This window comes from Sebastes fasciatus, chromosome 19, assembly GCF_043250625.1.
Source record: "Sebastes fasciatus isolate fSebFas1 chromosome 19, fSebFas1.pri, whole genome shotgun sequence".
NCBI lineage: Eukaryota > Metazoa > Chordata > Actinopteri > Perciformes > Sebastidae > Sebastes > Sebastes fasciatus.
The window spans coordinates 1,506,893-1,533,759 of record NC_133813.1 but is presented as its reverse complement, the minus strand read 5'-3'; the positions used below and the strand labels follow the sequence as shown (position 1 = coordinate 1,533,759).

General features: G+C 44.2%; 1 protein-coding gene across 2 annotated transcripts; it reads left to right on the top strand.

The window, feature by feature from the left end:
* Positions 1–26,134, top strand: hapln1b (hyaluronan and proteoglycan link protein 1b). 2 transcript variants are annotated; one of them, XM_074617850.1, is made up of 6 exons: positions 1–550; positions 18,352–18,486; positions 20,766–20,929; positions 21,897–22,095; positions 22,748–23,050; positions 23,299–26,134. In XM_074617850.1, the coding sequence occupies exons 2-6, from the start codon at positions 18,381–18,383 to the stop codon at positions 23,586–23,588; spliced, it is 1,062 nt and encodes a 353-aa protein (XP_074473951.1). In that variant the 5' UTR covers positions 1–550; positions 18,352–18,380; the 3' UTR covers positions 23,589–26,134. The 2 variants fall into 2 exon arrangements, with proteins under 2 accessions (XP_074473951.1, XP_074473952.1); XM_074617851.1 differs by lacking the exon at positions 1–550 and adding an exon at positions 16,405–16,655.
* Positions 26,135–26,867: the final 733 nt, after the last annotated feature.

Sequence of the window (26,867 nt, the reverse complement as noted above, 5' to 3'; positions counted from 1 at the left end):
CCAGAGGCCTCACAGGTCCATGAACCGGCCCTGACCCCAGTTATTGAACCTCGCAGGTGGTTTAATGGTAAAAGAATCATTTCATTGGACCAGATTGACTTTAAACCTTTGTGTGCCTGAGAGCAGTGAGTCAGGAGGAGCAGCAGGGACTACAGATTGAGCAACAGCAACAAGGGCTGGGCACCTTATTCTGTTGGAGAAAAACAACACGCAGAGACTTCCAGGATCTCCAGTGACAGACCTCAGAACCACTAACCCACTGACACAGAACTCACTCCTCCCTCCACTGCTGGCTGCAGCAGCTCAGGAGCAGCACATCTGGAATAAACCTGCAGAAGTCTCCACCTGCGTGCGTCACAGCGCGCACTCCTCTCGTGCCTGTGCGTAAACACGCACACGCACACACACGCGCAGAGCAGTGCGCCTGTTCGGTGCCACTTTAACTCTGAGAGCCTGACCAGGAGGAGAGGAACCAGAGAGGAACCAGAGAGGAACCAGAGAGGCTGAGAACATCCACACACCGTCCTGACCGCCGGACCCTTCAGAGCAGGTACACTTCTCTTTATTCCTCTTTATATATTAACGTGCGTAAAGACAGATTAGACTGTTGTGTTGTGTTGTGTGTGGCACGCACGGTGTTTGTTTGGTGACGCACGCTCTGCTTTTATTGGGTGACCAGAGAGAGAAAACACTCAGATGGATAAATATTTAACATCTTAAGTCACCAGGACGTCAGATCAGAGATCAGACTGTCACGTGATGATTAACTGATGTGTTTACTGACAATGACGACCAGAAGTCTGAGGACAACAAGACAATACACTTTATTCATAAAAAAACACTTTGAAACAAAGTGCTTTACAAAAAGGAAAAGAAAAGAGCAGAAGATGAACAGTTCATATCTGGAAATGCATCTAAAAGTGAGAATAACAACATCATTAAATACTAACACCATCAGAATATTAATAATATAATAGTTTTTTACATGAAAGCATCAGTTGATGTTTCTGCAGAGTTGTTTGTGTCCAGATTAAGAAAGAAAAAGAAAACTAAAAACTAACAAAGTTAGTAGTAGTTAAGTAGTTAAATCATATATTTTATTTGTTAATATTTGCAGTCTTGTTGACCTTTTTTAAGGTTTGAATGGATTCCTTTAGTTTAGTTATTATGTCCTTAATGACCTGTTTGGCATCAAAGTTTTATATAAACTGACATTATCAGCTGTGTTCTGGTGTATTATAGAGATTATATGTGATGTTACAGTGTAAGTGTTGTTTTGGTCCTGCGGCCTCAGTCGCACCGCAGTTTGTGAAATAGTCACGAAATTTAATGTATTGATTCGTATACACAAATTTCACATTTTCTTTCGTGATGGTCGGCATGAATTCGTATGTAATCCGCATCATCGTGAACCTGGAAGTGTAAAGAGTGGCGAACGCTGCGTAGCGAGGAGGTCGGGATGGATAGGTGGGTGTAAAAACACCAGACTTTCACCAGGAGACCGCCACTTCCGATGTTATTTTAACCTAAACCGCGCTCTTTTTCTAAAGCTAACTAAGTAGTTTTGTAGCCTAAACCTAACCAGGTCGATCTTTTCTTAAAGCTAACTAATTAGTTTTAGTCACGTAACTTCCGTACTGAAGTTACGCCACTTCAGATACTGCAATCTTTAACTAAAGCTAACTACGCATGTTTTATTTTGAAAAGACTGGAGCGGAAATTGTCATACGCGTCACGTGTTGCTGGATGTTCGTAGGAAAACGCACGAAAAATACGTTGTTGAAAGTCGTGCTGAGCTTCACGGAAAAAAAGGAAATTCGTGTCTATGTAGACGAATAAAAAGATTAAATTTGTAACTATTTCACAAACTGCTGTGAGACTGAGTTGTTGGTATCGATCGGGCTGATTGCCAACGATGTACTTAAGTACAACTTTGAGGTACTTTGACGTTTAGTTACTTTGCAGAATCACATTTGATATAAATACACAGCAGCATACGATGAGTTAATATAGTTACTATTAGCTTTGTAACATTAAAATGCTGCTTACATCTTTATGCATATTCTAATAATATAATACTGAAAGTGTCCATTCTGCATAATGACTCATTTTACTGTTAATACTTTTACTGGTACATGAAACGTGAGTTGTGTGCCGGACTGTTTCTTGTCCCGGTAACGTTGCTGCTCCTGGTCTGGTATTTTGTTTCCTCGGGACAGAACCAGGCTAACTTCTCCCTCTGTTTCCAGTCTTTATGCTAAGCTACGCTAACAGGCAGCAGCTTCATATTCACCGTACAGACTACAGTCTGATCTTCTCATCGAACTATTCCTTTAAGTGCTCTGATTAAAACCACCAGATTTTAATTTAAATAAACATCTTTTACACGGGATGTTTGGGATTGTTTGTTTTGTGCAGCTTGCATCATCTCCCCCTCAGCCTCTCTCAGTCTCCCTTCAGTCTCCCTCAGTCTCCCTCAGTCTCCTCCTCAGTCTCCCTTCAGTCTCCCTCAGTCTCCCTTCAGTCTCCCTCAGTCTCCTCCTCAGTCTCCCTCAGTCTCCCTCAGTCTCCTCCTCAGTCTCCCTCAGTCTCCTCCTCAGTCTCCCTCAGTCTCCTCCTCAGTCTCCCTCAGTCTCCCTTCAGTCTCCCTCAGTCTCCCTTCAGTCTCCCTCAGTCTCCTCCTCAGTCTCCCTTCAGTCTCCCTCAGTCTCCCTTCAGTCTCCCTCAGTCTCCTCCTCAGTCTCCCTTCAGTCTCCCTCAGTCTCCCTTCAGTCTCCCTCAGTCTCCTCCTCAGTCTCCTCCTCAGTCTCCCTTCAGTCTCCCTCAGTCTCCCTTCAGTCTCCCTCAGTCTCCCTTCAGTCTCCCTCAGTCTCCTCCTCAGTCTCCCTCAGTCTCCCTCAGTCTCCTCCTCAGTCTCCCTCAGTCTCCCTCAGTCTCCTCCTCAGTCTCCCTCAGTCTCCTCCTCAGTCTCCCTCAGTCTCCCTTCAGTCTCCCTCAGTCTCCCTTCAGTCTCCCTCAGTCTCCCTTCAGTCTCCCTCAGTCTCCTCCTCAGTCTCCCTCAGTCTCCCTTCAGTCTCCCTCAGTCTCCCTTCAGTCTCCCTCAGTCTCCTCCTCAGTCTCCTCCTCAGTCTCCCTTCAGTCTCCCTCAGTCTCCCTTCAGTCTCCCTCAGTCTCCCTTCAGTCTCCCTCAGTCTCCTCCTCAGTCTCCCTCAGTCTCCCTCAGTCTCCTCCTCAGTCTCCCTCAGTCTCCCTCAGTCTCCTCCTCAGTCTCCCTCAGTCTCCTCCTCAGTCTCCCTCAGTCTCCCTTCAGTCTCCCTCAGTCTCCCTTCAGTCTCCCTCAGTCTCCCTTCAGTCTCCCTCAGTCTCCTCCTCAGTCTCCCTCAGTCTCCCTTCAGTCTCCCTCAGTCTCCCTTCAGTCTCCCTCAGTCTCCTCCTCAGTCTCCCTTCAGTCTCCTTCAGTCTCCCTTCAGTCTCCTTCAGTCTCCTCCTCAGTCTCCCTCAGTCTCCTTCAGCCTCCCTCAGTCTCCTTCAGCCTCCCTCAGTCTCCCTTCAGTGTCCCTTCAGTCTCCTTCAGTCTCCTTCAGTCTCCCTTCAGTCTCCCTTCAGTCTCCTTCAGTCTCCCTCAGTCTCCTTCAGTCTCCCTCAGTCTCCCTTCAGTCTCCTTCAGTCTCCCTCAGTCTCCTTCAGTCTCCCTCAGTCTCCTTCAGTCTCCCTTCAGTGTCCCTTCAGTCTCCTTCAGTCTCCCTTCAGTGTCCCTTCAGTCTCCTTCAGTCTCCTTCAGTCTCCCTCAGTCTCCCTTCAGTCTCCTTCAGTCTCCCTCAGTCTCCTTCAGTCTCCCTCAGTCTCCTTCAGTCTCCTTCAGTCTCCCTCAGTCTCCTTCAGTGTCCCTTCAGTCTCCTTCAGTCTCCTTCAGTCTCCCTCAGTCTCCCTTCAGTCTCCTTCAGTCTCCCTCAGTCTCCTTCAGTCTCCCTCAGTCTCCCTCAGTCTCCCTCAGTCTCCCTTCAGTGTCCCTTCAGTCTCCTTCAGTCTCCTTCAGTCTCCCTCAGTCTCCTTCAGTCTCCTTCAGTCTCCCTCAGTCTCCCTTCAGTGTCCCTTCAGTCTCCTTCAGTCTCCTTCAGTCTCCCTCAGTCTCCTTCAGTCTCCTTCAGTCTCCCTCAGTCTCCCTTCAGTCTCCTTCAGTCTCCTTCAGTCTCCCTCAGTCTCCTTCAGTCTCCTTCAGTCTCCCTCAGTCTCCCTTCAGTGTCCCTTCAGTCTCCCTCAGTCTCCCTCAGTCTCCCTTCAGTGTCCCTTCAGTCTCCTTCAGTCTCCTTCAGTCTCCCTCAGTCTCCCTTCAGTCTCCTTCAGTCTCCCTCAGTCTCCTTCAGTCTCCTTCAGTCTCCCTCAGTCTCCTTCAGTCTCCCTCAGTCTCCCTTCAGTCTCCCTCAGTCTCCCCCTCAGTCTCCTTCAGTCTCCCTCAGTCTCCTTCAGTCTCCCTCAGTCTCCCTTCAGTCTCCCTCAGTCTCCCTTCAGTCTCCTTCAGTCTCCCTCAGTCTCCTTCAGTCTCCTTCAGTCTCCCTCAGTCTCCTTCAGTCTCCCTCAGTCTCCCTTCAGTCTCCCTCAGTCTCCCCCTCAGTCTCCTTCAGTCTCCCTCAGTCTCCTTCAGTCTCCCTCAGTCTCCCTTCAGTCTCCCTCAGTCTCCCTTCAGTCTCCTTCAGTCTCCCTCAGTCTCCTTCAGTCTCCCTTCAGTCTCCCTCAGTCTCCCCCTCAGTCTCCCTCAGTCTCCCCCTCAGTCTCCCTCAGTCTCCCTTCAGTCTCCTTCAGTCTCCCTCAGTCTCCCTTCAGTCTCCTTCAGTCTCCCTCAGTCTCCTTCAGTCTCCCTTCAGTCTCCCTCAGTCTCCCCCTCAGTCTCCCTCAGTCTCCCTTCAGTCTCCTTCAGTCTCCCTCAGTCTCCTTCAGTCTCCCTCAGTCTCCTTCAGTCTCCTTCAGTCTCCCCCTCAGTCTCCCTCAGTCTCCCTCAGTCTCCTTCAGCCTCCCTCAGCCTCCCTCAGTCTCCCTCAGTCTCCCTCAGTCTCCTTCAGTCTCCCTCAGTCTCCCTTCAGTCTCCCTCAGTCTCCCCCTCAGTCTCCCTTCAGTCTCCCTCAGTCTCCCTCAGTCTCCCTCAGTCTCCTTCAGTCTCCTTCAGTCTCCCTTCAGTCTCCCTCAGTCTCCCTCAGTCTCCCTTCAGTCTCCCTTCAGTCTCCCTCAGTCTCCTTCAGTCTCCTTCAGTCTCCTTCAGTCTCCCTCAGTCTCCCTCAGTCTCCCTTCAGTCTCCCTCAGTCTCCCCCTCAGTCCTGTGGACGACTGGAGTGTCAACGGAGGTTTCTGAGTTTGCGTTCCTCGCTGATCCGCTCGCCGTCTGTCAGTCGATCAGTTATCATAGTTGTGGTCGAGCACGTCGTGCAGCTCAACAAGTGATTTAGAGGCGAGAGCATGGAGACGCTGTGAGCGACTCTCAGCCCAACAATCCCTCTCTGTCTGCTGGCTTAGACTCGGCGGCTCCACCCTGACCCCCCCACCACCACCATCCACCCCACAGACTGTGGCCTGCAGCGGCCCGTGTCAACCCCCTAATGAAACTGGGTGGGGGGGTGTATTCTCTACAGGGACAAACATTCACAGTCAAACCTGATTAGTGTAAACTGCTGGTGACCAGGAAACAAGGGGTTAAATGGACGTGCGGTCTCGTTATGAATAGGCGGTTCTGACGGGTTCAGTAACGGGTTTGTTTGCCGTCGACCGGCTGCAGCTTGAAAGGAAATGTTCCTCTGAACAGGGTCAACGTGTGTTTTCAACGTGTGCAGCAAACAGCTCCATGAGGACACGGCTTCTAGAAATAGGAACATTTATTCAGGCGGGAACATTAACAGACGACGTTGTTCACTGATCAAACAAATTACATTCAGACGAGCCGCAGAATATATAGAGATGTTGGCAGGTGAGTGAAGACCGCGTGACTGTGGCGAAGGCATCCAAAGCAGGTGTGTCGCCAGGTTTCCGACCATCGGAGACGAAGAAGTCTCTTCACACTAAATATAGTTTCTTTAAAGGTCAGGGTTGACGATGTTTTCCAGTAGACACTATTTGTTCTATTGGTTGAAATGGTCTTTACACCCCGACAGCGATCCGTTACTGATGAGCTCTGAAAAAGGACAGGAGAAGAGCCGTCATCTGTAGCTGCTGTAATCCTGTAAAAACCTCTACCAATCACTGCCTCGTGGTCGGCTTGGAAAGAACCAATCAGATGCCTCCCTGCCTCCCTGCTCATACTCTAACCTTGGCGTGCACCAGCCTGAACTCAAAGCGCGTTGCCGCCGCCGTCTGAAAAATGTTTCATAGTAAACTATAAAACCTGATGAATCCATCGGTACCAACGTCATACTAGCGTGGCTCTGACCTCTGACCCGTTGAGATCAGGTATAAAGAGAGAATAAAACACAGTTGCATGCTGGGATTAAGAAGCAGGTTAACTGTACAGCGCTCCTCAGGGTCAAGTTAACGGAGGGAAAGCGTGGTAGACGAGCCTCTCACGGTGGGGGGGATGGGTGACGGGGTTAAAGGTCACGGCTGATCTGATCTGCTCTTTAAAGTGTCAAACATCCTGCCGAGGATCAGCGCCGTCTCTGAGCAGTTCAAAGGTTTTACAATCAGGACCAAGAACTTCTCCGCTGAGACGGGAACCAACGAGGACGTGTCTCAGTACAGTACAGTAGTATGTTGAAGTACTTGAGTATTTCTATTTTCTGCTTGAACACATTTTACTGCACAATGAGTACTTTTACTGCTGATACTTTAAGCACATTTTACTGCACTACGTACACAGAACATGTCACGATCACGAACATATTTGATTGGTGAGCGCTGCGTGACACGTAGAGGTGAGGTCACAGGGGGGCGGGATCAAGACAGGAAGTCTGCTGTTTCCCAGTACGCCACACGGAGCGTCCCCTCCCGCTGCCATCACAGCCCCTCTGTGCTCCACACTGAGGACTCTTTGTGGTGCCGGTCAGGTAGCGGACCAGTTTGAACTCACCACGTTAACCATGGAGGAAAGTGTATACGTGCTGTGCAGTGAATACCCCAGACTGTGTGTGTGGACATTGAATACCCCACCCATCACTTCCTACCCCACCCACACACACAAATACATACCAGCTCTCACAGGTGTTGGCGGCGTGTGGCGAAGGTTTTCCAGAGCAGGTTGTCGGTTACATCAGGGTGTTTCCTGTTCACAGCAGCCTGACAGGAAGTCGACGCTCGTTTACGTTTTACAGCTCCAGAAGAGAAGGCTGTGTTTGGTTGGAGGGAGGAGGCTTCACTGCTCCTTTATTCTACTTTCATTTCTGCTATTTTTAACTTTGTTTTTTACGGTTACAGACAGAACTTAAAGGGATAGTTTGGATGTTTTGAAGTGGGGTTGAATGAGGTACTGATCCGGATTCCCTACAGTAGTATTGGGACGGGGGCAGCAGCAAAAGGCATTTTAGACACCTAAGATCAGTTTAAGTGTACGCTATATTTAGAAGATTTCCACCACGTTACCTCGCCGTCAGACAGCCCTTCCTGACGGGGAACTGAAGCTCTCTTCAAAGCCACCAGACTCCATTCACAAAAACAGTAATTGTACCTCTCAGAACACGGAGAGTTGTTGCATGGATGTATTAAGGGAACCCGGATCTTGGCGGATCTCGGGCACGTGGAACATGCGCAGTAGCGTCCGCTTGGTCACATGACTCGGTCACGGGGTCCCAACGTCACGCTCCAGCCTCGGTCTGGGTGTCATTCACATAAACGGAGGAAGGGAAATACCTCTGGATTCAGCTGTTGGTGCGTTTTACAACTTTAAAAACTTATTTTTTAAATAAGAACTTTTAGAGTGTTCGTGCTGGGAAGTTGATTCACCTAAAAAAAAATGATCCTCTGAGTTACAGACTTCTCTTTCTCAATGTAAGTCTATGGGAAAAAGTGTTTTTGGGCCCAATGGCATCATGTGACGTCACGGACGTTGTAGTACCGCCGTTTGGACGCTACGAAAGTCAGGCTCGACGACCTGCGCGCTTCCTGGAGGGGCTTGAGTTGCTGGTCTACCGCTGCCTCCATCGGTTAGTTAGTTTGTGTTATTGTGTGATTTTGGTTGTTTTAAAGGGTTAGTTCATATCAGAAAGTCACACAATAACACAGACAAACTAACCGATGGAGGCAGCGGTAGACCGGCAACTCTCCTGTTCTGAGAGGTACAATTACTGTTTTTTTTAATGGAGTCTGGTGGCTTTGAAGAGAGCATAGAAGGATATAAAGGGATGACTGATGGCGAGGTAAACTGGTGAAAATAATCAGAATATAGCGGATACTTAAATTGATACAGATTTTTTTAGGTGTCTAAAATCTCTAAAAGTCTGTTTCTCCATCTACTGTAGTAATACACTGACTGTGGAGAAGAACCTCATACAACCACACTTCAAACAATCCAAACCATCCCTTTGGTGGTGATAGTCTGGGTCTCTGACTCTGGAGGTGACCTCTTATCAGTTTAACAGTGTCAGCTGGGTGACCTGAATGTTCTCCAGAGTCAGTGTCGGTGGAGGGAAGACGTCGTCGTTGTAGATAGCAGCACGTTAAAGCTATTATACTTTTACTGCTGATACTTTAAGTACATTTTACTGCACAATGAGTACTTTTACTGCACAATGAGTACTTTTACTGCACAATGAGTACTTTTACTGCACAATGAGTACTTTTACTGCACAATGAGTACTTTTGCTGATGATACTTTGAGAAGCTCAACATGCTAACTTCCTGTGATAATTAGCACTTTTAGTACTTTAAATATATTTTGATGCCAATACGTTTGTACTTTTACTTAAGTAAAGTTTTCAATGCATGACTTTTACTTTTACTTTAATTAAGTAAAATATCTGAGTACTTCTTCCAGCTCTGTTTACATTCACTCAATCATACCCAGTCACAGAGCGATGGCGAGGACGTACCAGGCATCAGAGAGCCGGGGATCGAACCTCCAACCCTGCGTTTAGTGGACGACCTGCATCATGGAACAAAAACAGAAAAACATCCATTTATAGGCAATAAACACAGAAATAAGTGACCAACGTAAACACAGAATACCAGCGGGTCTAAAGTACACACAAGTACAGGTTTCATGTTTTCTACCTCTCCTCTCTCTGAGACAGAAATATGATACAGAGCTCGACATGTTCTTCGACATGAATCAGCGCTGACATCAGTGAGACATGCATGTAACTGAATCCGTACGTTTATTATGTGACCTCCAGCTCGGCCCCGAGAGCCGCCGTGGCCCCTCACATCACTCCTAAAGGGGCCGGCTGGGGTTTCTGGTCTCCAGCAGTCACGTAAATTCAAATTTAAGGGAAGATAAAGGTCATTTACTGTCTCTCAAGAGGAACATCTATTTATGAAATGACAGTAGGGCTGCAACTAATGATTATTTTCCTCATTGATTAATCTGATTACTCAATGAAGATCCCAACGTGACGTCATCAAACGGTCCAAAATCCAGAGATACTCAAAGAGATAAAAACAGACAATCAACAGTCAATGCTGGACCGATAGTCACTTAGACACAAACACCTGAGAAAATACTGCATATATTACCCTTTAAGTTTCCTCCTGACAAACACGTCTCTAAAAAATGTGCACATGCCAATTAAAGTCTGGTGGAGACCAAAACCAGAGCTAAAAGAACAAGAGAAAACAAAAAACCAAGATGGAGACAATCATAAACCAAGATGGCAATGACCAAAAACCAAGATGGCGACGGACAAAAACCAAGATGGCGACGGCCAAAAACCAAGATGGCGACGGCTAAAAACCAAGATGGCGACGGCTAAAAACCAAGATGGAGACAATCATAAACCAAGATGGCGACGGCCAAAAACCAAGATGGCGACAGCTAAAAACCAAGATGGAGACAATCATAAACCAAGATGGCGACGGCCAAAAACCAAGATGGCGACGGCTAAAAACCAAGATGGCGACGGCTAAAAACCAAGATGGAGACAATCATAAACCAAGATGGCGACGGCCAAAAACCAAGATGGCGACGGCTAAAAACCAAGATGGCGACGGCCAAAAAAACAAGATGGTGACGGACAAAAACCAAGATGGTGACGGACAAAAACCAAGATGGCGACGGCCAAAAAACCAAGATGGCTACGACCTAAAACCAAGATGGCGAAAGCCAAAATGTATTCCTTTATTGCTTGGCTTTATGGGCAGTATTTGCACGTTTTAATCCGTCCTGTTTCTCCACTTTGCTTTAAAGCACTTTGAACTTCTCCCCCTGTATGAACGGTGCTATGGATCGGGTCTAATCGTGTTCAGGTGCGTTCGGATCGGGTGTCTCTTGTTTTAAAGACGTTTTATTGCACTCATCTTCTCACTGTAATATAACTCTCCCGGTTCCCTGTAAGCGTCCCCTCGGGGCTCCATCAGACTTTAAGGCTTTCGATGTTTCACACTTCATTTAGTTCTCCTGCTGCAGGAGGATCTGGGAGGGTCAAGTGGCCTCTCGCTCCCTCTGCAGCTTCGTCATAAATATCTGTCAGCTTCAAACCGGTGGGACGTTTACCGGTGTTACTGGGAAGTAAAGAACCAGAGCTCTCACGGATTAGATAAGGTATGAAACATATATCTAACAGATCAGATCATGGCCGGCGCCACGACTTTTCTCTCCCAGTGCTAGGGGGAAGCTTCACCAATACGTTCAAATTTCATGACTTCAGAGTTACTTTATAAGGAAGTTCTTCTTTTATTTTTAATAAAAGCAGATATGGCACACATCGGCACATTTGATATAAATTAGGGCTGTCAAAGTTAACACGATAATAACGCATAAACTTGAATTAGTTTTAACGCCTCTAATTTCTTTAATGCATTAATGCAACTGATCTTTCGGAGGTCGTAGCGGGCTCAGTTTTAAAGCTGTGCTTTGCCAGTTAAATGTCAATGCCAGTTGAAGTGTGGTGGAGACCAAAACCAGAGCTGAAAGACCAAGAAAAAAAACCAAAACCAAGACGGCGATAGAGACGGTCAAAAACCAAAAACCAACATGGTGATGGCCAAAAACCAAAAACCAAGATGGCGACGGCCAAAAACCAAGATGGCAACGGCCAAAAACCAAAAACCAAGATGGCGATGCCCAAAAACCAAAAACCAAGATGGTGATGGCCAAAAACCAAGATGGCGACGGCCAAAAAACAAAAAGCAAGATGGCGATGGCCAAAAACCAAAACCAAGATGGTGACGGCCAAAAACCAAAAAGCAAGATGGCGACGGCCAAAAAGCAAGATGGCGACAGCCAAAAAGCAAGATTCCTTTATTGCTTGGTTTCATAGTTTTATTGTCGTTTCTCCACTTTGCTCAGGGCTCAGTTTTAAAGCTGGGCTTTGCCAATTAAATGTCAATGCCAATTACAGTGTGGTGGAGACCAAAACCAGAGCTAAAAGACGAGTAGATATTGAAAACAAACACGACTTAATCCCGACTTTAAAGCTCAAAACACCAAAACGATTTGAAGCACTGAACATATCAGAGATTTAGACTTATATGATTATAACGTGTGGAACCAGGCAAGGCTGGTGCTGCTGGTGTTTTAGGTGTGTTTTCCTGGCACACGTTATAGCTAACACTTCACTGGAACAGGTGATAGCCACAAACACTCATCATCTGGTGATTTCCATGGAGCATGAGGACGTCTTCAACATGACAGAACAGCTCGTAGATTCACTGGAAGAGACAGAGGGGCAGCTGTGTGGTCGGGTGATCGGCAGGACCTGCATGAAGAAATCAGACTGTCAGAGAGGGACGAGTGAGGCCAAACACTGAGCCACTAGACGTCTCCACTAAGTGTTTATTATTTGGAGAGGAGGTTAAAGGTCGTATAAACACGGCTCTAATGGAACACATTACTGAGCAGAATCTGCTGTTAACAGAAGACTGAATTAAAGAGAAGAACCAAACAAGGCATGGAAACTTTAAATGTGCCAAAGTACTGGAGGTCCAGTCCTGAGAACACTTCTACCTCAAGTACTACAGGGATCTGATCTAGTAACACATCCAGCCTGATAAACAGTGACTATTAACAAACCCCATGAAGCTTAGTAGTTTATTTAACCTCAGTGTGGAGGCCCTGTTGGCCCGTTCACAGTTACAATCATTCACTTGGCATCCAGCAGTAACTCTGGGGGGACTGGGAGGAGTCCGGCTGGTCTTACTGGGATAATAAGTTACTTAACCAATCACTGATAGATTATATAATAGTACAACAGTCACAGCTTTAATACTTTCACTACATTTTACTGATTATACTGACATACTTTCACTGAAGGAACATTTTCAGTGCAGGACTTTTACTGTAACAGAGTATTTCTCCAGCGCAGTATTAGTACTTTTACCGTAAGAGAGTATTTCTACAGCGCAGTATTAGTACTTTTACCATAAGAGAGTATTTCTACAGCGCAGTATTAGTACTTTTACCGTAACAGAGTATTTCTACAGCGCAGTATTAGTACTTTTACCGTAAGAGAGTATTTCTACAGCGCAGTATTAGTACTTTTACCGTAACAGAGTATTTCTACAGCGCAGTATTAGTACTTTTACCGTAACAGAGTATTTCTACAGCGCAGTATTAGTACTTTTACTGTAAGAGAGTATTTCTACAGCGCAGTATTAGTACTTTTACCATAAGAGAGTATTTCTACAGCGCAGTATTAGTACTTTTACCGTAACAGAGTATTTCTACAGCGCAGTATTAGTACTTTTACTGTAAGAGAGTATTTCTACAGCGCAGTATTAGTACTTTTACTGTAAGAGAGTATTTCTACAGCGCAGTATTAGTACTTTTACTGTAAGAGAGTATTTCTACAGCGCAGTATTAGTACTTTTACCATAAGAGAGTATTTCTACAGCGCAGTATTAGTACTTTTACCATAAGAGAGTATTTCTACAGCGCAGTATTAGTACTTTTACCATAAGAGAGTATTTCTACAGCGCAGTATTAGTACTTTTACCGTAACAGAGTATTTCTACAGCGCAGTATTAGTACTTTTACCGTAACAGAGTATTTCTACAGCGCAGTATTAGTACTTTTACCGTAACAGAGTATTTCTACAGCGCAGTATTAGTACTTTTACCGTAACAGAGTATTTCTACAGCGCAGTATTAGTACTTTTACTGTAAGAGAGTATTTCTCCAGCGCAGTATTAGTACTTTTACCGTAACAGAGTATTTCTACAGCGCAGTATTAGTACTTTTACTGTAAGAGAGTATTTCTCCAGCGCAGTATTAGTACTTTTACCGTAACAGAGTATACAGCAGGTGTATGAGGGAGAAGGTTCAGGAGGATCAGACATCAGAGATCTAAAGGCCTCTCAGCAGTAAACGTGTGACATCATTCCTCAGCTGTACGGAGGGTAAACAATGCCACGTCTCTATAGGCCAGGTGTGTGTTTGTAGTACTACGTCACCTGTTTGTCCTCAAACAGCTGATGGTTCCTCTCTTAGACGAGAGGTAGGAGGACATGTGAAGCTGTTAGAGAGAGCTCACCATGTCGAGGCTCTCTGGGGGACAGAAAGCTTTTAATTCAATGATGTTTGATTATTTAATGGATTATACAGTTAACAATGACATTTTATTTAATTTAGTTTTAAGAGTAGAGGAGGAAGTACTCAGATTCTTTACTTCAGTAAAGGAACAGTGTGTAACATTTCAGGGATCTTGGAACGAATGGAACGTAGTTCTCCGACACGCTGGTTAAACCGTGGTACCGCCAGCCGCCGTCTGACTTCTGTTGCTCCTAAAGTAAAAAGATGAATCAGTTATTTAAAGGGACTGTTAGTAAGAATCCTAATGTGTTGTTAACAGCTTCACCTGTGTCCGTTAAGTCAACTAAAGTCAGCGTCCTGTTGCTGGCGCTTGTGCTCGCTCTACATAGACATGAAGGAGCATCGCTCAACACAGTGAGGAGACACACGTCAGCTAAAAGCACAATATCACTCTATATTTCAGCTGCTTGGCAGTAATGTTAGCTGACCAGACCAAGGTCTCTCCATGAATCAATGCTGATCCTAGTGTTGGCTTTTCCCGCCTCAGCCTCCCGACCGCGGCCGGAGGGAACGGGGGAGACGATAACGTTTCTCTCTGCGGAGCCCCGTCACTTCACAAGACACGGGAAACCTCTGTTGGTCTGGAGGAGCTGCAGCAGTTATTTCTGCACAAACGTCCACTGAACATTCACTAGATATTCTCAGAGCTAAACTAACTCTTCTGCAGTGTGGAGTGAGCAGCATGCACGTGAGAGGTGGAGAGAGAGAGAGAGAGAAGGAGCGTGGTGTGTGAGTGAAGGCAGGCAGAGGAGCAGAGGAGCAGAGACTCCGGTCCTGGAGACCAAAGCTACGGTCTCCCCCGCGTCCTCCGACCGCGGCCAACACTGTTTAACAGCTTCACTAGATACAACCAAGAGGTTTTGGTGCTTCACTGGAGTTTGTGTTGGAGTCTGAGTCTGAACAGCGGAGACACACGGGGGCGACTATGAGACACCGACCAGCAATGATTTATACCTGAACAAGTTACAAACAGTCCCTTTAAGCTCATTTCTTCTACGATGCATGATGTTTTAAAAGTTCTTCAGATGTTTCTTTATGTGAAATCTAAATTTGTGAAGTAACTGAAGCTGTCAGATAAATGTAGTGGAGTAGAAGTAGAAGTAGAACGTCTAAGTACTCAATAGCAGTACTAAAGTACATGTTATATTGGAGCTAATGGAGTATGAACCCCCCCCCTCTCCTCTGCAGCCTCTCTGCTGCTGCAGTCTCCGTCCTCCGTCAGCTTCTTTCTGCTGGATCTTCGTCTCTCTTCTCATTTCACACATCAGCTGCTGCAGAGAACAAAGTTTTACCCTCTTTAAAAAGGACATGTCACATCTTTACCCCCCCACCTAGACTCCTCCACCTAGTTATCGCTGCCCCCCCCCTCCACCTCCTGTCCCGGTATGCGTAATGACTATTTCCAGGCAGGGAGGGGTAATAAGTGATGTGTGCTGCAGTTATTCTGCTGACTGCAGGAGCTCCACCTGGCAGGGGGGGGGGCCTGCAGCGCATCAGCAATCTGGGATGGAGTCAATGAAGATAAGGATGGAGGGAGGAGGGTTGGAGGGGGGGTGGCAGAGGGATCAATCCCAATGACACACACTCTAGCCTCAAAAGAAGCACACTCTATGGAAGTCCAGGGCTGCCAATATCAAAATGAAATAATTCATTATTTTAATAATCAATTATCCGTTGCAGTCAAGATTCAAGAACTTTACTGTCATTATGCAAGCATGACGAAAATTGCGCATGCCCTCAAATGGTGCATTGTATTTAAAAAAAAGAAAAGAAAGACATATCGATATAAGGAATAAGTAAGGCATGAATGAGATAAAAGATTGGTAGTAAATATCTGTGATCTATCTATGAAGGTACACAAGCCTCGAGTTTGGCATTTTGGCATTTTGGCCGTTGCCATCTTGTTTTTTTGCAACCAGAAGACACGAGAGTTAAGTATAACCGAATGCTGAATATGACGTTTTTAGGCGACCAAAATGTTACAATTAGGGCTGTTAAAGTTAACGTGAAAATAACGCGTTAACACAAAATCGTTTTAATGCCGCTAATTTCTTGAACGCATTAACGCAATCGATCTTTCCGAGGTCGTAGCGGCTCAGTTTTAAAGCTTGAGTGAAGATACTGGTATCATAGTAAACTATAGAACCTGATGAATCCATCGGTACCAACCATGTCAGACTAGCTGGTCATGAAGGAGGTTAAATAACGCTCCAAACTTACACTCAATTTTGGCGAGGAAAAACTGTCGTGGCCATTTTCAAAAGGGTCCCTTGACCTCTGTGAATGTAAATGGGTTATATGGGCTAGAGTTTGCCATGTTATGATTTGAGCATATTTTTTTATGAAAAATTAAAAAAAATATCAAAAAAATTCTAGAAAAAAAGTCAAAAAAATTGTCTGAAAAATGTCCAAAAAAAAGTCAGAAAAATATCCAAAAAAATCCCCCAAATTTCTGAAAAATGTCAGTTAAAATGCAGAACAAAGGCAGAAAATCTAATGATAGCATATTGTTTTATGCTAAATGCAGTACCTGTGAGGGTTTCTGGACAATATCTGTCATTGTTCTGTGTTGTTAATTGATTTACAATAATAAATATATACATACATTTTGCATAAAGCAGCATATTTGTCCACTTCCATGTTGATAAGAGGATTAAATACTTGACAAATCTCCCTTTAAGGTTCATTTTGAACAGATAAAAAAAAGATATTTATGATTAATTGCGATCAAATATTTGAATCGACTCACAGTCCTAACAGAAATAAATGAAATTTATTGGCAGTCTTGGACTTCCATAAAACACATCCCTGTTAAAGTGGAAGTGAACTGGTGAATCCCTCTGTGTTTGGGCTGCAGTGTGTGTGTGTGTGTGTGTGTGTGTGTGAATGAAGCCTGAGGTGTGAGGGTGACGCTGCACTGTGGCACAGTCTCCCTCTGAAGTTGTGGACTCTTCGGTGTCACCGGGACATGTTGGATGAACGGGACTATTTACTGCACAGTACGTACATAATGCTTACATGTATGTTTGATCCAGAGTGGGTTGTGTGTTGTGTGTCCTCTGTGGTGTGAAGCTTCTAACGGGACGTCCTGCTTGTGCATCGAGGACAGACATGCTGAGTTTTAGTATTTTGAGAGAACTTTAGATCCTTAATGTGAGATTGTAAACGGCTGTAGATGTGCTGCAGTCTCAGAGTAACATCAGGGGGGAGAAACAGCACTGCAGATGTAGAAACACTGCACTGAGCTGCATGCAGATCATGTTAGAATAACTTCTCTATGTGTTGCACCAATGTCATAGAATAAATCTATTCCCTGACTGTACATTAGTGTGACCATAGACATACTGTATATACATAGATGCTGCATTGGACGCTTCAGCTGAGTGTGTACCGTAGGCTGACATGAACTGAATTACTTTCGTGACAGAAATGTCCTTGTTTAAGGTTAATACTTGTAGAGAGGTCCCTGTGTAATATAATATAATATAATATAATATAATATAATATAATATAATATAATTTAATTTAATTTAATATTATATTATATAATTAATTTAATATAATATAATTTAATATTATATAATATAATATTAAATTCTATTATTTAATTTGAATGCCTTCAGTCTATAGTCTACCGCTAACACTGCTACTGATAATACTATTATGTACTTACTAATAAGTGCAATCAGAATAACAGGCAAATAGTAGTACATAAATAAATAATGGTAACAATAAGTATTAGTATAATAATATTATTTATGATCTGAATTTATTTAAATAATGGTGATAATACAACAATTATAAAAACTAAATAATCAGTGCCATCAGTTTAATTGTTTGCAATATTAGACACATATCATTTTGAATGCGTATCGTACATTTCATGTTTTAAACACCATATGTTAGATATGAACATCAATAAGCTAACATTAACTTTTATTGATTAGTTAACAAAAATGAACGTTAGATAGCTCTTATCTGATGTTACAGAAGGAAACGTTTTGTAAAGATGTAACATTAACTTAAAGGAAAATGTGATATGATAGTACTAGTTTTTAATAATTACATAATAATTGATTGAATCATATCGAAGGACAGACCGCTGATCCAGGAACCGGAAGCAGTGATGTTATAACGGATTTAACAGTTTTTCACCAAAATATTTGGGAAACAATTCGGGGAAAAAATAGTAACGAAAAATTTCCGAAAAGGCAGAAGAGAAGTCTGAAAAATTTCCCAAAAAAGAGGAAGAAAGTCAGAAAAAAGTCAGGAAAAAGTCTGAAATATGTCCGAAAAATATCCGATCAATGTCCGAAAACAAATATCAAAAAATTTCCAAAAATGTCTCAAAAATATTCCCAAAATGTCAGGAAAATATTGGAAAAAAAGTCCCAAAATCTCCCCAAATTTCTGAAAAAGGCAGAAAAAAAGGCAGAAAAATCTTTAGGTTAAATTAATGTTACTCCTCATAGATCATAAACGTTTGAATATGAAACAACTCATTGAAGATATGTAGACGTTAGTGTTTTTTATCCAGAAAAACGGCAGCTCCCCTGTTCACTTATACTGTTAGTCTTGCCCTGTCCAATATGGCGCCCACGTTGACGTACGCTCCAGGAGTCAATGCAGCGTCTATGTTCTGTATAAACTGTATGTCTGAGTGTAACCCCCTCCATCCTCTCTCTCTCTCTGCAGTGATCAGACCCCCGGTGTGGTGATTGAAGATGATTCCTGTGCTGATTTGTGCGTTGATCTCACTGAGTGTAGCCGACAACGATTTAGACACTCTGTACCCTGAACTGGAGCACTCCAGAACCATCTATGTCACAGGTGAGACTGTGTTTGTACTGTATGTGATAACGTCATGCAGAGTTCTGCAGAATCAAGACGGACCTCTTCCAGCGTCCTGAGTTTGGTTGACTCTGCAGCGTCATTAGTTGTTCAGTTTATCAGCTGGTTCTGCTGCTGCGGCTCAGAGATAACTCTGCTCTGTGGGGATTATTAGCTCAGTGAGATAACGCTTATCTCATCACTTACTGATGAAAAGTTTGTCAGGATTTCAAACACTGTAAGAAAAACACGGCCGAGGTTCCGAGAATACGTTTTATATAATTTATCTAAGAAGCTGAGAGCTTTATGAGCTCAGCTGACATCTTTTACCAGTTAAAGGTGAAAGATTAAGACAAAGAAACGCAGATTAGTTCAATGTGACATCTCAATAATACAGATAATTAGTCCTTTTCTTTGATTGTTCTTTTTACTGTGAGATAACTTTACTACGATACGAACAAAGACTGAGTTCACATATGAAACATTTAAATGAGTCATAATAGATTTAATTTGAATCCTATAGCCACATGTTGTGACATAGAAATAAAAACTAACTGAATATAAACTAATTTAAATAATTATACTTAAGAATAAACAAACTAATAACTAAACCAATTACTAAAAAATTATAACTAACTAACTAACTAACTAACTGACTGACTAACCAACTAACTAGTTGACTAAATTGAACTAAACTAACTGAAAACAAACTAATTAACAACTAACAACCAATGACTAACTAACTGACTAACTAACGGACGAACTAACTGACAAACTGACAAACTGACGAACTGACGAATACTAACTGACGAACTAACGGACTAACGGACGAACTAACGGACGAACTGACTAACTGATGAACTGACGAACTAACGGACAAACTGACTAACTGACTAACTGACGAACAGGCTAACTGACGAACTAACGGACTAACGGACAAACTAACGGACGAACTGACTAACTGATGAACTGACGGACTAACGGACAAACTAATTAACGATCTGACGAACTGACAAACTGACGAACTAATGGACGAACTAACGGACGAACTGATAACTGACTAACTGATGAACTGACGAACTGACAGATAAACTAACAGACGAACTAACTAATGGACTAACTGACAAACGAACGAACGAATGGACTAACGGACGAACTAATTGACTAACGGACGAACTAACAGACTAACAGACGAACTAACGTACGAACGTACGAACGTACGAACTAACATACGAACGTACGAACGAAATAACTTACTAACAGACAAACTAACGGAAGTACTAACGGACGAATGGACGAGCTAACTAACTAACACACTAACTAACTAACTAACAAACTAACTAACACACTAACTAACACACTAACTAACTAACTAACAAACTAACTAACTAACTAACTAACTAACTAACACACTAACTAACTAACTAACTAACTAACTAACTAACTAACACTAACTAACTAACTAACACACAAACTAACTAACTAACTAACTAACTAACTAACACACTAACTAACTAACAAACTAACTAACTAACTAACTAACTAACTAGCAGTATGTCGGTGCTTTAAAGTAAACGTTATGCTCCTTTAATAAAACTATATGAGATAAAGACGGAGAATCAGAATGAAGCTTCAGACCGTCACTAACATCAGAAACAAAGTTCAGTTTGATGATTCAGGAACGGTCAGCTCACCTTTCACAGTCCACAACACGGGATCAATGAGCCATCAGCTGTTTGATCACTGATCAGGTGAATTGACAAACACTGGTATGTGCTTACACAGCAGAGGAAGTGAAACGCTGCGGTGGTTAAACAGCCAATCAGAAAGCCTGTTAGTGATGGAGGCTGAAGGTCACAGCAGCAGAGGAATCACATGCTGAATGTGTGTGTGCAGTAATAGTGAGTTCAGGAGATCTATTTATTCCACCTTGTGAAGGCTGCACACATCTGAGCTCCTACAGATAGACTACTACTACGTCTGGGTGTTAAAGGAGCAGTTCTACATTTAGAGAAATAAACTGATATATGATTATATATGACTGTTGAGTCCTAATCTTGTTGTGTAAAGAGCCAGGCTAGCTGCTTACCCCTGCTTCCAGTCTTAATGCTAAGCTACGCTAACCGCATCCTGACTCCAGATCATCATCATCATTCACAAACAGACGTGAGATTGATGTTGATCTTCTCTCAGTCTATGTCTGTATGACAACAGGTCCAGACAGTAGTAGTAGTCGATATGTTGTTTTTCTTGGGTGTAATGACGTCGCTGTGTTGCAGAGAACGGCCCTCGACTCTCCGTGTCGGCGGAACAATTGAAGGTGGTGTCGAGGCGAGGAGGAAACGCCACGTTACCGTGCAGGATCCGAATGGACCAATCACTGACACCCAGTCGCAAGATGAGGATCAAATGGACCAAGCTGACCTCAGACTACCTGAAAGAGGTCACCATTTAGTTTATAAATGAAACATTATCTGTGTTTTTAGATTGTGTTGTTTCCATGTGCAGCATGTTTTTAAATTAAAGGAGCGCTCCGTTGGTTTTCTTATTGATCAAACGTAAATTATTATTTGGAGAAGTGTGTCTCCATTGTTTGTATGTTGTGCTCTGTTAGCATGCACAGGAGGCACATATATGCACATATACACTGATCGACAGTTGATGTCAGTAGCGTGCCGAGAAACGTATCAGTACACCTGTAAAACTTTAGCGCAGGTTTGGAGCGTTATTTAACCTTCTTCGCGACAAGCTAGTATGACTTGGTTGGTACCGATAGATTCTTTAGGTTTTATAGTTTCATACGATACCAGTATCTTCACTCTAGCTTTAAAACTGAGCCCGCTACAACCTCCGAAAGATCAGTTGCATTAATGCGTTAAAGAAATTAGACGCATTAAAACGATTTTGCATCAACGTGTTATTATCTCGTTAACTTTAACAGCCCTAATTGTAACATTTTGGTCGCCTAAAAACGTCTTATTCAGCATTCGATTGTACTTAGCTCTCGTGTCACTTCTGGTTGCAAAAAAACAAGATGGCTACGGCCAGAAACCAAGATGGCGACGCACTCAAGGCTTAAAAAAAGGCAGTCCACAAACCAACGGGTGACGTCACGCCGACTACGGCTATTTCTTATAAACAGTCGATGGTGTCGGCCTAAACAATGCACGTTTTTGTGCGAATTAAACAAACGAGATAAAACGTGTTAACTTTGGGCGGAGCCAGGCTAACTGTTCCCCCCGTTTCCAGTCTTTATGCTAAGCTACGCTAACAGGCTGCTAGCTTTAACGGACAGATATGAGAGTGGTGTCGATCTTCTCGTCTAACTCTCCATTGGAAAGCAAACAAATCTATTTTCCAGACTGTGTGAAGGACGATTTCAGTGCTGATCCTTCTCCATCTTGCTCTAGGTGGATGTGTTTGTTGCCATGGATTATCACAAAAGGAGTTACGGCAGTTTCCATGGACGCGTCCACCTACAGGGCTCCTCTCCCATGGACGCCTCTCTGGTCATCACAGAGATCACCCTGGAGGATTATGGGAGATATAAGTGTGAAGTTATCGACGGGCTGGAGGACGGAACGGTGGTGTTGTCCCTCGACCTGGAAGGTAAACTATGAGTGCAGAAATAAAATGTCTATTTAATGTCATTGTACTTTGAGAGGCTGCAGTCGGACTAAATATAGCAGCGAGTGCTCGGGGGAAAGTCAGCAGTTTGTCCTGTAAGCAGAGAGAACATCAGCTTCATTATGTTTGAGACATCAGCCGTTTACTGCCTCGAGAGGAAAGCGCTGGCAGCGGCTGACTGTGCTTACACAGCGACGCACGCCTTCAGTCATTAGGTTAAATAATCAAATATGAACCCCAGAGGACACATACTGTACATCAGACCGGAGGAAGATATAATGAGCTCAAACCTTTAGTTAGAGTTAAGTATAAGACATAAATGTTAAATATCCAAAGTAATATCAATAATATATCCAAAATGATATCAGCAAAATATCTAAAATATTATCAGCAAAATATCTAAAATAATACCAGTAAAATATCCCAAATTATTTCAGTTAAATATCCAAAATCATAACAAAATATCCAAAATTATATTAGCAAAATAATATCAACAAAAAATCCAAAATATACACTAGCGTGGGTTTCCCCCAAAAGGGGGCGTGGCCATGAGAGCCTAACCTGGATGACGTATTGCTGGTCCGATGTACGCTGGTTTTATCTGCTAACTGTACGTCCTCTATCATACCTGCAGGTGTCGTCTTCCCTTATTTCCCCCGCCTGGGTCGCTACAACCTCAACTTCTACGACGGTGAGCGGGCGTGTCGCGACCAGGACGCCGTCGTGGCCTCCTTCGACCAGCTGTACGAGGCGTGGCGAGGGAAGCTGGACTGGTGCAACGCCGGCTGGCTGAGCGACGGCTCGGTCCAGTATCCCATCACCACGCCCAGAGAGCCCTGCGGAGGCAAGAACACGGTGCCGGGCGTCCGCAACTACGGCCTGAGAGACAAAGAGAAGAACCACTACGACGTGTACTGCTTCACCTCCCACTACAAAGGTGTGTGTGTGTTCACCTGTATTTAACCAGATGGTCCAGGAAACAGACTAAACAAAAACCCCAGATCATGGTCGGGGCCATAGATTCTAACGTACTGATATTTCAGAGCCGTGGTCGGGGCCATAGATTATAACTTACTGATATTTCAGAGCCGTGGTCGGGGCCTTAGATTGGGCTGCTTTTGGACTTTTATTCTGAAACCTGTTGTGTTTATATGTTTATATTTGTGTGTGTTTTTGTCGCCACAGGTCGGTTCTACTACCTGATCCACCCGTCTAAGCTGACCTACGACGAGGCGGTCAGGGCGTGCCAAAAAGACGGCGCTCAGATCGCCAAGGTCGGCCAGATGTACGCCGCCTGGAAGCTGCTGGGCTATGACCGCTGCGACGCCGGCTGGCTGGCCGACGGCAGCGTCCGCTATCCCATCTCCAACCCCCGCCGGCGCTGCAGCCCCACGGAGGCCGCCGTGAGGTTCAGCGGCTTCCCCGACAAAAAGCACAAGCTGTACGGCGTGTACTGCTTCAAGGGCCACAACTGAGCTGCACACACACACACACACATCAGCATGCACACACACACACACACACACACACACACACATTCATACACTAGTGGACAGTAAAAAGAGACGGAGGTGAACTCATTCAAACTGTGATGCTTTATTTCATGGAAACCTTCAGACGTTATTGTCAGACCTGATACTCTGCGAGGGAGAGTTTACACATATTTAAGGTTCATATTATTTAATCAATGCCTTTGAATGGAGGGGGGGGGGTTGGATATCAGCCATACTGTCATTCAAAGGACTCGTCATATCAGAAAGAACGACACGCCTGAACCGACTCGTGGTTGGACGGATACTTTGGGCACTTCTTATCAACGCTGCCATGAAACACAGCTGGAAGAAATCCTTTGACGCTCGTCGTCAGGTAGGATTCACAAGCCTTCTCCCGACCATACGTAACAAGGTGCTACTACTGGTGCTTTGTACTTCATCACACCGTCCAGTATTTTATGTTTTTATACACAAAGTGACAAACATTTGTTTATGTTTTCTAAGTAGAATGTTATTATCTAGAAATGTACTTTTTTTTATATATACTGTAGAAAAACATTATTATTTTTTGGCCAAGTCTCTTCGGTTTACATAAAGCGTAAAAAAAACACTCCACAGTTACTATAAAAAGAAATCAGATTTTGCACTGAACATGTAGAAGAGGCCTAAAGGAGGAGAGACGAGGCCGCGGTAGAAAACGCCTGGCATGAGTAGAAGCAGTGCCGCTGCAGAGTCGCTCTCTGTTTGGCTTCGTCTTAGACTTCAGAGCATGACTTCGCTTCTACGAGCACAAAGCAGCTGATCCACACCTCCTATAGTATCTATCCTGCTAGCTAGCGCCTTGACAAAAGGCTATTTTTGATACAAATACTGTAGTTTCTTATAGAGAACGAGCGGAGCCGAGGCGGGCGCCGTCTGTGACCTTCAGCCCTCTATGATCCCCTACACCAACGCAAGAGATCAAACTTGACTTTTGAACCTGTTATCCAGCTTGGGGTTGAATCTTTAGGGTGCATTCATGATCTCACAAACATCTCCATGTGACTAAAACATATAAATACATTTTTGTCCAAAGACTTAAACCAACATCAGGTGCTGAAGTTAACACTGCATCCAATCAAAGAGTCTGTGAGATCAAGATGCCGCCACGTAAAGAAACACCATGTAGATTTCTCTCCCGTGAGGTTTGAATCTGTTTGTACGGAGTGCTGAGGTCACAGATGGGTCCACGCCAGGCCCTGAGCGAGCACGGTTCTCCTGGCGGCGACCGGCTCCCTGATTGCCATCTGAGCTCTGCAGAGACTCTGAACCGGCCGACCCAGCGGGCCGGCAGCCAAACCTGCACCGGCCCGCTGAACCAGACAGAAATACAATACGTTCACAACACCGGTGATTCCTGCGTGGAGGCACTGAGGGCTTCTACCATGTAAGGGTATCACAGAGGAAACGGTGCACATTGATCGAGGGTAAGCTCACCGTACGCGCTCCCAGCTGGCCCCGATGCCGGTTTAGGTCATCCACTTGGTTCTGGTGTAGAGTTCGCTTTACTTGGCTCCACCTTTGACAAGCCACTGAACAACCAGACACATCATCACTGAAGGACTGCAGGACGGACTCATTGAAGCGGCTCTCTGCAGTGATCAGACGCTGGGAAGACAAACACTCGCTGAGGAGTCAGAACTAAAAGATGTCTGCCTCTTATTGTAAACAAACCTTGTTTAAAGTGTCAGTTTGTTAAAGGGACAGTTTGACATTTTGGGAAGTGCAACCTCATGGAAAGACGCGAGGAAGTCACAGATCGTAACTCATCCCTTACGGTCCCATGTTCCTATGTTCTGTTCATATAAACTAACATTGTAACAGATTGGTATGGGCTGTCTTTACATCGTTAGTATCGTCAGTCCTGTGAGTCACGTGAGTCGTTAGTATCGTCAGTCCCGTGAGCTAGTGAGTCGTTAGTATCATCAGTCCCGTGAGCTAGTGAGTCGTTAGTATCGTCAGTCCCGTGAGCTAGTGAGTCGTTAGTATCATCAGTCCCGTGAGCTAGTGAGTCGTTAGTATCGTCAGTCCCGTGAGCTAGTGAGTCGTTAGTCAGTGAAGTTAACATCAACCCCGACCGTTTCCTAACACTAACTAAGTGGTTGTGTTGCCTAAACCTAACTCCCTGTGAAAACAGAAGTTTATTTTGAAAGGACACTATGCATGTAACGAGCATATATTGACACGCCGTCCCCGGTCCGTCCAAAAGTAACGCTAGAGGGGAACCCCGTGCGTCGGTCTCTGATGCCGAGGGACGCTGACCAATATTCATATTCAGCGTACAGACATGAGACGTACGGAGCTTCTCATTTAACTCTCAAACGTGTTTCCCAAGATGTCAAACTATTCCTTAAAAGATCTGAAGAAACTCTCAAATCTGTTGCCTTTTATTTTGTGTATCTGACCGCCTTGTTAATAACTGCAGCATCACGAGGAGACCTGTAGGGAGCCAGAGACTAAAGGACAATAAAACTGTACATAAACCAGGACTCTGCCTCCGTCTCTTCACGCTGAGCTCACTGAGTTCAATATTATCACAAATACAGCAGGACAACCTCAGAGCAGCCACACGAGCAGAGGGAAAGTCAGCCGAGCCGGGCTGTGATTGGATGGAGGACGGAGCGTGATTGGCTTTGTGACGGAGCGTGCCAGGTGTAGTTCCTGGGTGATGCAGTAATGTTTCCAGAGGGCGGGGCGCTGCTTCATGTTTTCCTGACGGGAACACCGAGGCCATTCATGGTGCTGCTTTCTGTGAGTTTAGGAACTGAACACGGGACTGTTTCAGGATCTGAGTGACGGCTCGGTGGTGACGTGATTCGTGTTCACACGCTGGTCTGTTTGATAGGAAGGCGTCAGCATTCATTTACTCTGCAAATACATACAATAACATACAATAACACTAAGATGAAACTCTAAAAAGAAGCTCTGTTTATACGTTTTTAGCAACTTTTTTCTCAAACTGGTGTTCAGAATTCAGGAGGCGCCATCTGCTGACTAACAAACAGAATACAGGATAAATCTGTTGATCAATATTTGTCTTATTGCCACCAATCCTCAATTAAACACTGATCCTATATTGAAAATAAATAAATTTAAATAAATAAATGACTCGATAAATAAATAAATGTGTCATTAAATGTATGCATAAAGAATACATTTGCATGTGTAAAGAAAGGTATACAAAAAAAATACTACTAATACTAATTGTTGGGGAATAAATAA

Bases quoted from the DNA above. Each gene is read 5' to 3' on its own strand.
- hapln1b (XM_074617850.1), top strand. From the start codon at position 18,381: ATGATTCCTGTGCTGATTTGTGCGTTGATCTCACTGAGTGTAGCCGAC. The intron at 20,930-21,896 runs GTCACCATTTAG...ATCTTGCTCTAG, and splicing joins CCTCAGACTACCTGAAAGAG to GTGGATGTGTTTGTTGCCAT. The intron at 23,051-23,298 runs GTGTGTGTGTGT...TTGTCGCCACAG, and splicing joins CTTCACCTCCCACTACAAAG to GTCGGTTCTACTACCTGATC.